We start from the raw sequence: 12,946 nt of genomic DNA, 5'->3' as shown, positions 1-12,946 counted from the left end.
AAAATAAAAGACTTGGAACAAATGTTTGCAGCATATCAAATAATAACAATGGCAGCATATAATAATAATAGCAGTTGTTGAACATGTCTGTGTTATGTACCAGGTACTATACTAAACACTGTACTGTGCATTTTCTCATTCAGTTCTTTCAACAGTCACTTGAGGCAATGTGCTGTTATTACTACTATTTTATGAATGAGGATATAAGAATAACAGGTAAGGGCCTAATGTCCCTAACAATCAGAGATCTAAAAATTAGTTAGAAAAAATTTTAGTGGCAATTCACAGTAGAAAAAGGACTAATGAACCTGAAAGTAATAGTTTCTCATAATCAGAAAAAAAAAATAGATCATTTGTAAGCAATTCAACTGGCAAGAGTAAGAAGCAATGCTACTATTATTGCTAAGACATGAAAGACACTTATATTAAATTGGAACTGTAAATTGGTACATTTTTAAATACACATATCTTTTGGCCAGATGATTATCATCTGAAAATCCTTGTAGAAGTTCCCAAAGAAAAATAAAAGAGGAACATCTGGCAATAACCTGACCATCAATAATAGAATCTTAAAATGAATGGTAGCTTATCCATACAATAGAGTTGCCACAGGGGAGAATGAGACTGGGGAAATAGATAATTTGGTGGGCTATTGGTGAAAGATATGCAACTTCTCCAAAGGAAATTTTCAAAATAGTGTCAGAAGTCTTGATAATTTAGTATCCCTTTCCCATAGCAGAACCCAGTTTGGTTTGAAGGTTTTCTTGGTTTCATTTTTGTTTATAAGGATATGGGTTCTTACATACATGAATAGCCTAGGAGAAAGTTTGGAGAGATATATACCAAATTATTAACAATGTTTATCGCAGGAAAGGAAGGATTTTGACTTTTTAAATGTCTCTGTTACTTGAATTTTGTGATAATTTTTGTAATCATTTTGAAAAACAATTTTTTAAACAATGCATTCATTGCAATTGCCAAAAATACAGAAAATCTGACTCAGAGGCAAAACCGCAAGGGTTTCAAAACCAAATAGAACAAGACTATGTCTTTAGATTTCATCAGAATTTAAAAGAACTGAGCTTTCACAGACCCCAAGTTGCACAGTATAACACCAGCATAACTAGTGAGACATTCATTATTTTACAAACATGTATCAAAAATTAAGAATGGTGCAAGGCACGGTGGGACACGCCTGTAATCCCAGTAGCTCAGGAAGCTGAGGCCAGAGGATAATGAGTTCAAAGCCAGTCTCAGCAACCAGAGTCACTAAGCAACTCATTGAGGCCCTGTCTCTAAATAAAATACAAAATAGGGCTGGGGATTGTGGCTCAGTGGTTGATTGATGCCCCTGAGTTCAAACCCTGGTACCCCCCACAAAAAAAATTAAGAATGGAATTTTAAATTATACAATTACAATAAAGATTGTTTACATGAAACTGACCAGAGTTGTTATAATGAAATCCATGCAGTGGCTTTGAAAAGAGAAATGGAATACATGCAGAAGGCTGATGAATGTGATACAGTGATCACAAAATATAGTAGAATGCTGCTTTTATCACATATTTTCATATTTAAACATACTCTCTAATGAGAAGCTAGAATATGCTGCATCTCTGTGAAATTTATAGTAAAATGGTTTAGCTTAAAAAGTAGGATACATAAGTTACCTGAAAAAAAATTGCAAATCAGAATTTAAAAATCAATTATTAGATAAGAGACAAAGAAAAATCATTTGTTCTTTGTAATGAGAATACTGTTATATGTTATATCTTGAGCAAAGGTCACCTCAAAGTTTTCCAAGTAAATGTTATGGTCTGAGAAAGCTTTCATTGATTAAATAATTGTTCTAATGAACTATTTGTTCTGGAAAAATAAGCACTCATGTTTTAGTACTTCATACAAATTGAATATTTTGTACATAGGTTTCAAGTATGTGTTAAATACTTAGAAATGTTCCTTTCTTATAATTCTTTTTTTTTTCCCCCTAAATCACCGAGACTCAAACATTTTTATGTGGAAAAAAAGAAATCTCCACTAATTTAGTTAAAATGATTATTAGAGAAAAATTGAGCAGTAATAAAATTTAAGCACTATACAGTAGCAACCTGTTTTTTTCTATGAGCATAGGGGGAAGTGGAAGGTTATGTATGAGATATGCCTATAAACAAGAGCATTACATAAAATCACAATATACAAACATTACTTTTATATCTAATGAAAAGATTTTTATATGTAACTGTGTCATACTTTATAAGAATGATGGTAATATAAGCTCTTTCATGGAATACTAACTGGATGCCAGGAATTGTCTCAAGTACTTTCCCTTCAGTATTTTATTCCTCTTCACAATAACCCCATGCTGTAAGTACTTTAATCACTCAGTTTACAAATCAGGATGTGAATGTTAGAGAAGTTAAACATCTTGCTCAAAGTCATATATCTGCTAAATGACCAGGTCAGGATTGGAATCTAGTAGTCACGCTCCAAAATCTAAGCTGATAACCACTCTGCCTGTGTAGTCAAATTCAAGAGAGTGGACTTTATGGCTACACAAAGTATGATGTCTTTGTTATCTGAGAGGTTCCTGACAGGTCAGCTGTTTTAGATTCACTGCTTTGGGTTTACAGGACTTGGGGATATCAGGGTCTCCAGTTAAAATTTAAATATTTCTTAAAGAATAATATAGGTCTTGGGTTGGGGATGTGGCTCAAGTGGTAACACGCTCGCCTGGCATGCGCAGGGCACTGGGTTCGATCCTCAGCACCACATAAAAATAAAATAAAGATGTTGTGTCTGCCGAAAACTAAAAAATAAATATTAAAAAAAAAATCATGTTTCTCTCTCTCTCTCTCTCTCTCTCTCTCTCTCTCTCTCTCTCTGTCAAAAAAAAAAAAAAAAAAGAATAATATAGGTCTAAATGGTAATGACTGGTCCAGGAACTCAGTTACAGAACACAAGGTATATAGATAATAGAATAACAAGAGAGCACCAGAGGGATGTATGTAGAAACTCTATATATAAAGAGGAAAAAGGCGAGCAACTGACTTGCCTCAAAAAGTCAGACAGTTTTTATCAAAGACTGAAAAGAAGTGACAACAATTTTAGTTCGTTGTTTTTTGTTGTTGTTGTTGTTGTTGTTTTTAATGTCATAGTACAGCAACCATAATTGATTGCTGGATTTTTTTTGGGGGGTAGTATAATTTTACTGTATATATTTAGTTTTTGATTCTAGAAAAATACATTACACCTGTTGTTGCACAGTTTTGAGATGTCATATTAACTAAATGCCTTTTGTTTATTATACAGCAACCAGCAAGCCTTTTTATTGGAAAATGTCCCTTGTAATAATGTAAGCTGTGAGGAGGCACATCGGATGTTTAAAGTCTACTGGGAGCTGACAGACCTAAATCAAATCAGAGATGCCATGGTTGCCACCTTTTTTGACATTTATGAAGATGTGAGTTCAGAGCTGTCCTAAGTGTTTGAGGTTTAATTTCCATCTACTTCATCTCCCTTTGGCTTTATACTCTTTTTGACTAAAAAATGTAGACGACATAATGAAAGCAAATGAATTAAAGAAAGCATCTTTTAATGTTAAATGACAGAGAAAACAAATTTATCATTACAGTCAAATATGAAAATGCCCTTATGTAATTATTTGGATTAAACCACTGAAGAATCATGCTTTGAGACTGGTAAATGTGCATGGTCAGCAGTAGAAAAAAGCAGAGTCAATAGATAACTGACTCTTAAACATTTACTACATTGCAAAAGAAAAGTTATGTACTCACTTTTATCCTCGTGAACTAGAAGTAGCATCTATTGCTACAGATTATTTGGTTACCAGGTTAACTTATGAAAGGCTTGGGTTTTTCTCCAAGGAAGAAAGTCAGTTTACCACTCAGAAAAATAAATTTTAGGGAAAAAAAGTAATAAACTTGTTAAATTTCAAAGTACCAAGCATATCTTTGCAAGATAATTTACTTTAAAAAGTCAGGTGCTCATCAGGACATGTATATCTTCTTCATCCCTGTTTTGGGTTTATTTTGTTTTTATAAGAGGCTATTTCCAATTATGAGTAATGCAGGAACTTGTTTTCTTCTGTTCTCCTACCAAATCTCTTTCAATTTTAGAAATTTCCAAGCAGAAAAGTAATTGGCAGAAATATCACAAGAGGAGGAAAAAACCACAAGAATTAACTATGAATCAATTTTAATTTCTCTACATCAAAACATCATAAATGAAATTTAAAATTATTTTTTTGAATCTGGGTAACAAATTTTCTATGAATGAGTGAAATAATTAACGTCCTAATACAAAATGATTCAGACAAACTGATATGTCACCTAAAACTCTTTGGAAAAAATAGCACATAGTCAATTTACCAGAAGAAAAATTTGCTAACATACATAAAAATGTGATAGATGAATAGCCTCATGAGACACGACAGAGTCAGTTTAAATTGAGTACACTCTATTTTAATATAATTAGCAAAGCTTCCCCCTTTTTTTACAGAAAAAAAAGAAAAATGACACGTTGAAGTGGCAAGGGCAGATAAAAGGTCCTCTCTCTGATTGTTGGAAAAGATCTGGTGATCACTGTCACAGGCTTTAAAAATTCATGCATATATGGCTAGAAGGAAATACACCAAAATGCTAACAATTCTTTTCAAAGACTAAAACTAGATGTTTTCATTTTATTTTACTATTCAACTTCAACTTGAGTAAATAAATTTTACACTTAAGTGGTCAATATACAGTGTAAGCTTTCTGTCACTGTGACAAAATACCTGAAATAACTTAAAAGGAAGGAAGGCTTATTTTGGCCTCAGTTTGAGAGATTTTAATATATAATCAGTTGGCCCTTTTGGTTTGGGCCTTTGGCAGGATAGAGTATCGTGGCAGGAGTTCATGGTTGGAGGAGGCTACTCACCTCATGGCAGTTGGAAGCATCTAGGCCCAAGTATCCCCTTCAAGAGTATACCCCCAATAACTGAACTTTCTTCCACTAGGCCTTAGCTCCTAAGAGTTTTACCACATCTCAGTAGTTCCACAGGCTTTCAACCAAACCTTTAACCCAGAGGCCTCTGGAGGACACTTATCCAAACTGTAACACACACCATACTTTTTAATGATCATTTTCTTTTTTTAGTTCATCTAATAGTTTGTTCTTAACTGTTTTTGTTTTTTCCAGGGAATCTTGGATATTGTAGTACTAAGTAAAGGATATTCAAAGAATGATTTTGCCATCCATACACTAAAAAATAACTTTGAAGCAGATGCTTATTTTGTTAAAGTCATTGGTGAGTATTCTAAATAATTTTGTTCCTATCCCCTATCCTTTCTACTTCTTCATCTTTGTTCTCTCTCTCTCTCCCTCCCGCCCCATATTCCAAAGAGCAAGGATATTGCCCTGTGTACCAAACACAACCCTCTAAGTCAGGGAATAACTTCAGTATCATCTATATCTATGCATAGACCCCATTCATATTTTATCACCTACCCCAAAAATAACATTTTTTTTCCTGATCCAGAATTCTGTCAAGAAAATCTGATGCAGAAGACACATCTTTTTAGATTTCTTCAAAATGCAACAGTTCCTTAGTCTTTTTCTATTTCATGTCCTGACCATATCCATTTTAAAAGTATGAGATAATGCTGTTTCCTCATTTTGTAACTCAGATCATAAATGCTTTGCAGAAATTCCACTGCAAAAAAATGCAGAACTGATCCTGTGCACTTCTCAGTTCATCTCATTAGGAAGTACATGGTGGTGACCTGGTCTGCCACTGTCATGTTAACATTGTTCACCTAGTCTTTTTGATGACTACTGATTTCATCCAACCAGTTCACTGTTTTCCCCTTTTAATTTGATTAGTATTTTATGGGGACATATTCTGCTGTTACTTAAATATCCTTTTCTCATCAGACCTCCACCTGCTACCCTTATACTCCATTGAACCACACCACTTGAGTCAGCCTTCTTTGTGAAATAGTGATTATCTCCTTTCCTTCTGCATTATTTTAGATTGGAATCTTATACTTCCCTGTCCAAGCCTTGAGTCAGACATTTCATTAAGGAGATCTGGTTCCTTTTGGCAGAGTGTGTTGTTTAAAAGCCAGGTTCTGAATGCTCAATATACATCTGTTCATATTTGTATATACAATGTAAAACCATAAGTCATATCAATATCTAGATTTCTAATCCAACACAGTGCTTCAAGGTTCTTTCTGATATCATCTGTATTTGTAGTTATCTTCTCTAGCAGTGAGAATCTGGGCTCTTGTTTTCCTCAGTTCTATTTTCACTGTAACCAATTCATGGCCATGCAAACGTCTCCATCTGACGTTGATGTTCATCATAAAAACCCTCTGTGTTTTATTAAGTATTTGCATAATTATTTTATTTTTTATGGAAAGACTATAGATGTTGTGTTTTTAAGCTTGGTTTCCACATGTTTGTTTTTAGCATATGGAAATTGATTTTTGAACTTGATATAAGCAAGATTATAATCTCAGTCACTATTGATTATTGGAGGTTTTTTTTTTTTAGATTCCTTGGGATTTTCTGCATAGACAGACATCATCTTAAAAGAAAGACAGTTTTATTTCCATCTTTCTCTATACCTTTTATGCTTTCTCTTACGCTATCTTAAAAGAATGTTAAGAGTAGAAACCCTTGCATTGTTTCCAATCTTAAGAGAAAACAGTCCATCTTTCACCATTAAATATTATTAGCTATAGGGGATTTTTTGTAGATGCTCCATATCATATTAAAGAAGTTTACTCTCTTCCTAGTTTACTGGGAGTTTTATGATGAATTCATGTTGGAAAATGACTATTGTGTTTCTATTACTATAGTCAACATCAAGACAATCATATCAATTCATTTGTTAATGAAATGCCTCATATACTTTGTAAAAATACTAGTTTTGAAATGAACATAAATAGCTGAACACAGAAAAGCAACAGTATAATGAATGTGTTGAAAGATTTAAGAGATGAAAATGACAAAATATGTAACCTCTTTCTAAACAGCAAATTCAGTCTTATTATGATGAACTAACACTGGCTCCCATTTCATTAATATTATAGCCTTAAAATACTGACAGATGGGTTTTAACCATTTCTATACTTTTTATCATCCATTTGAGCACATTCCCTCCTTTATCATTTTCAAGAGATTTTTTTTCCTATTTTAGAGCTAAAAATATTAAAATATCCTATAATGTGTATCTAGTATGCTGTTAACTTACACAACCTGGAATTTTTTTCCTCAGTTGTTTTCCTTCAACTTTAATTTAAATCTCAAGATAAGACAAGGAATCCTTAAAACATTTTCTCACTGTCATGTGTATAATAGACTAATGTATTTCAGTTAACAGAACCAAAGGGCTATTGGAGTAAAAATCTAGGATTTGATACCATAGGGATAAACTACTAAATCCAACTATTAATTCCAATTTAGCCATTTGACTACTGACGCAAACTATGGTTCCAAAAGGGAGATTCAAAAGAAGTCATATCATCATTAGGAAGAAAACATCTCAAAAAAATTTGTCCTTTGGCCTTAAATCACTAGAATCATCCTCCTTTATGAAGAGCAACACACCATTAGTCTCCATTTATTTTAACATATATATTTAATAACATTATTAAATAACACATTTAATAATACATTCTCTCCCTTCATTCCAGGATGTTTGAGAAACACTCTAAAATTAAGATTATTTGTGCCATTTGTATTAGAATCTCTCTGTCCTAGTTAGTATATTGTGATAGTTGAAGCAACTCAAGGGGTAGTGTCTGTCTTATTTGTCTTTGATTCCCCAGTGCCTAACACGGGGTCTGTAACATAGAGGAATTTGGGAAATTTATGACAAATGAACAGACAGGTACCTTTTGAGGTTGGCTTGGCTGTCTTAAGAATATACTTTTCTCCTCTAGTATCCAAGCAGCATGTAATGCCTCAAATCCTGTATTCTGTCTCAAGAAAGCATTCTACCAACCTACCTTTTGAGGTTGGCTTAGCTATCTTTATTTAAGAATATTCCTTTCTCCTCTAGTACCCAAGCAGCATGTGATGCCTCTGATCCTGTATTCTGTCTTTAGAAAGCATTCTACCAACCTATGAAACTCCTATTCATGGACAGATCTCCACCTTTACCCATTTTCTGTTATCAGGAACACAACTTTTTAAAAGTTTATTTCTTGAAAAAGAAGGTCGAAATACCCTGTTCTAGTTCTCAGAACTACACAGCTTTTTAGATTCTCTGTCACCATAAACTCTAACTTAATTCCAGGTTTACACCAGAACTGCACAGAAAGAATAATATAAAATGAGAGAAGGAATTTCTATCTCATTACCTTAATGGGATGCTATAAAAATAACCCTTTGCTCCAAACTTAAATAAATGTTATTTACTTCAAAAATATATATTAAATTCTAGTTAATAGTACTTTATTTCAAAGTACTGTTTTCTTTCTGTTTAATGAGATAGCTATAGGATTTGTGTCTTTCGTTTGAGTTTTACCACAATAAAGAAACTAGTTTCTCAAATTTTGTGCACTCTTATTACTTAGTTCATCTGAGTGTGATATGTTCATGTGTATGCCCAATAGGAGTAAAGGTTAATGCTTTCTAGAACAGATGTTAGACATTGAGTATTAAGGAAAAATTCAACCGAAAAAGGTATTAATTTGTATATTGTTAGGTCAAATTATGTTCTCCCTGCACTCGGTTCTTTTAACCTAGCTTTAGAACCACAAATTTTTCTTTTGTGCTTTCAAAAAGGAATATGAGGGAATTTTCTACATTTGTAACAAATTTGCTAACTACTGTGAGGGCATCTCATGCCATTTTTTTCCATGCTTAAGTCTGTAGACTCCTTCCTACAAATGTTCTGTCATGTGGTACAGAAGTAAATCAGAGCATAGTTTATCTAACACTGATGAGAGTTACAAATCTTAGTTATAGTAATAAAATACTAAAGAGAAAAGGCAGTTCTCAATATGAAACAGAAAAAAGGAGTGATATTTTTTAACATTGATAATTTGGAAATTGTGTGGAAAATTACATATATTTAATTTAATATCCTTAGCCCCTCCTTGATGTTTACTCATTTATATTCTTAAAAATTACAAAAATAAGATCAGGGAATCTTGGAGATGGGAAAGGCCTCCTATGCAGTCTTTTTCAAGGCCAGCCTAATGCAGCATCTCAGTTGTTTTTTTCTTGGATACCTTGCAGAGAAGTCTTAAGACTGGAGTCATAAAATAACGTGAACTTCTTATAGGAGATGGCTAAAACAAAATTTATTCCATCTCAGGTCACAATTATGCATTTTTAGTTACTTAAGTCCATTGAGCTAATGTTTGGCATATAGTAAACCATTGATTAATATCTGATAATTTTTTTAAAAAACAATAAAATTATTGTGTGTTTTATCCTTAAAACAGATTGTAAATGAAAACTGTAGTAACTGAAGACCTATATGCACATCATGGTCTTGCGCAGGAAAAAATGAACTTCTGTAAATAATTAAGTACCACAAACTTCTTGAGTTTTGACATGGTTTTCTTTTGTTTTTTAAATTCGCCATTTGCCTTTAATCAGAAATCTCTTTTGTTTTTATTAATTTATTTATTTCAATTAGGTATATATGACAGCAGAATACATTTTGATTCATTTGTACACAATTACAGCACAATTTTTTATTTCTCTGGTTGTACATGGTGTAGCGACATACCATATGTGCAGTCATACATGTATCTAGGGTAATGATGCCCATCTCATGCCACCATCTTTCCTGCCCCCATGCCTTCTTCCCACCCCTCCCTCCCCTTTGCCTCATCAAAGTTCCTCCATTTTTCCCATGCCGCTCCCCATTTTGTATCAGCATCCACTTATTAGAATATTCAGCCTTTGGTTTTTTGAGATTGGCTTACTTTGATTAGCATGGCATTCTCCAACTCCATCCATTTACCTGCAAATTCCATGTTTTATTCTCTTTTAATGGTGAGTAATATTACATTATGTATATATACCACAGGTTTTTTTTTCATTCATTTATTGAAGAGCATCTAGGTTGGTTCCACAGTTTATCTATTGTGAATTGAGCTGTTATAAACATTGATGTAGCTGCTTTACTATAGTATGCTGCTTTTAAGTCCTTTGGGTATAGACTAACGAGTGGGATAGCTGAGTGGTGGTTTTATTTCAAGTTTTCTAAGGAATCTCCATACTGCTTTCCATGGGTTGCACCAGTTTACAGTCCCACCAGCAATGTATGAATGTGCCTTTTTCCCCACATCCTTGCCAACATTTATTGTTGTCTGTATTCTTGATAACTGCCATTCTGACTGGTGTGAGATGAAATCTTAGTTTTTGCCACACACATGTCATATAGAGCATTAATCTCCAGGATATATAAAGAACTCAAAAAATTTAACACCAAAAAAATTAACCCAATCAATAATGGACTCAGGAGCTGAACAGACACTTCTCAGAAGAAGATAATACATTTGATCACCAAATATATGAAAAAATGTTCAACATCTGTAGTAATTAGAGAAACGCAAATCAAAGCTACTCTTAAGATTTCATCTTATGCCAGTCAAAATAGTAGTTCTCAAGAATACAGACAACAATAAATGTTTTGTTTTTTAAGTTATCCAAGAAGTGGAATATAGCCAATTCTTGTTGACAATTTTTGAAGTCATGTGAGATATGTTGTGTAGGGTTCATTATATTATTTTTTTTAATTTTGTATGTGCTTGAAATTTTGTTTGAAAACCCATGATCAAAAGTATTTATAAAACTACATAACCAGGTTAGGGATATAGCTCAGTTGGTAGAGTGTTTGCCTTGTATGCACAAGGCCCAGGGTTCGATCCCCAGTACCACAAAAAAATAAAATAAAATATTAATGAATCATAATTTCAAGTGATTCTTGACAGTCTCTCGCCTGTGACCTCCCTAACTCAGGATAAGTACCATTTACTGCCATCTAACTAACTTTCCTGAGAAAAGAGAGTTCTCCACACATCTCCACACATCTCCAAAGCCCAGAAATAGCCAATTTGGTGCAGGTTTTAGTTTTAGAAAGCTGAGTAATTTTGCATTAAGGACATTAACATAAATATTAATAACATGCTTTACAGAAAGGTCACAGGAAATGAGATACCAATTTAAAGCAATCATTTGAAAAAAACATAACCTTCTAGTCATTTTGATATGCCCTTCCTCTCTTTTCTTTGATTATTAGTTGTTTGCCTTAAGTCAGCCAGCTATTAGTATATAATTACCCTTTCAAAACCATGTATAATGTCCAGAGTTGATTTTGCTCTAAAATTATTCTGTAACTCTGATGCTCAAACCAGCCTATACTAAATATCATTGTTTTCCAATTAAGGAAATTTAAATAAATAAATAAATTCAAATATATATATATATGAATATATGAATTTATATGTGGCTACGGAAAGGTAAAACTGTCCTGCCTATCCATTTGCTGGCTGCTGGTTCATACAACAGCACAAGTCCACAGCATTTATATGAAGACAACAGACTCTGTGTACTGCAGAATTGTGAGTTTCCATAGTGTTCCTAAATCAAGACTAATTCCTAGCTCCAATTTTTTTCTCTTATTACTATCAGCTACATTTGGAAGTTCCAAATCCTAATTCTTTTCTGCTAGAACTTAACTCAAATTTCTAACAATCATGAACCTGTTTTTCCCTAGCACTTTTAAAGTCATCACCGTTTCTGTACCTTTAATTACCAAACAACATGAGACCTTTCCTTTAGAAAGCTTTTATTCCCCCACCTTTTTCCAGATTTTGTTAAATATGTAAGTTTATTTATGTTTTCTATTTTGCAAATCCTTTCTTATTATGAAACCATATTACAACTATATTATTAATAATTATTTAAACAACAGGTTTCACCAGATATATTGCCATTGTGTGTTTAACACCACATGTCTTCATCCAACTTCAGTTTATTTTGGTGGAGCACTGGCTTAAGTGATTTTTTAGTAAAACTGTATATAGATTAATAGTTTCTGAGAACATCCTAGTAATTCAAGGTATCATTTTTTTGCCCTTACATATTAACATGGAATTTAATAGACATTATTCCAGGTTTTTCTTGAATAGAGTATGGTAGTTTTTGAAATTCTCTTTTCCTGCAAGTTGTGTTTAGGTGGGGAATATTTATATGATTCCTCATTTTTAAGGTTTTTTTTTCATGTATCTGGGAATTTTTCTATGCATATATTCCTAAAATAGATCAGTTTTGACAGGAATATGGATAACAGAAACACTTGTATGACTATATAATTCTGCCCAGCAGATGACAGCCATGCCTTCCTTTCTTCCTTCTCCATGTAGAAGCTCCTCTAAGCTGGGAGCCACCCCAAGGTAGATGCTGTTTTTGAGCCTCAACCAGGTGGATCAGCAGGAAGGAGAAAAGCCAAGTCACAGGAAGGGCTTATAACAGTCTCACTATTTTGCTGAGCTCTTTTATGTTATTTTACCCTGTAGGTCAGAAGTTTGGGAGGGGTTTTTTGGCAATAGTTTGAAGTTACTTAGAGCACTATAACAGAAGTATATTGAAATCCCCCATTTCACTTAGCTAGCATGAACCACTAAGTGATTCATGTAGCTATTCCTATTATGAGCCTCTGGCCTAATTTACCAGAGAGCTTCAGCTCTCCTTTCTTTCCCCAGTCCCACCATGCATGTTCTTAGCTGCTACAACTTGGAAATGAAAAATATTTTGGTGATCTGCTGGGAGTCCATCCACTCTTGACCTAGTGACTCTGACATGTTCAGCACTAATTACTCTTTTCTTATTCTTATTCAATACTATCTCCTTTAGAAGTTTCCCAGAATAACTGTCATCACAGTAACATTAAGGCAGGTAAAAATGTTTTATATTC

The 12,946-nt window shown here is 33.4% G+C and overlaps 1 protein-coding gene across 1 annotated transcript in view; it reads left to right on the top strand.

The window, feature by feature from the left end:
* Positions 1–12,946, top strand: part of Itfg1 (integrin alpha FG-GAP repeat containing 1) — a 264,556-nt gene that overhangs the window by 170,457 nt on the left and 81,153 nt on the right. The window contains exons 11-12 of the mRNA XM_076839473.2: positions 3,310–3,460; positions 5,197–5,305. Coding sequence (XP_076695588.1) covers positions 3,310–3,460; positions 5,197–5,305 — 260 coding nt within the window. The remainder of the gene's footprint in view (positions 1–3,309; positions 3,461–5,196; positions 5,306–12,946) is intronic.

Source organism: Callospermophilus lateralis, chromosome 18 (genome assembly GCF_048772815.1).
Source record: "Callospermophilus lateralis isolate mCalLat2 chromosome 18, mCalLat2.hap1, whole genome shotgun sequence".
Taxonomy (NCBI): Eukaryota; Metazoa; Chordata; class Mammalia; order Rodentia; family Sciuridae; genus Callospermophilus; species Callospermophilus lateralis.
The sequence above is the reverse complement of the archived record's forward strand: the minus strand, read 5'-3'. Positions and strand labels throughout refer to the sequence as shown.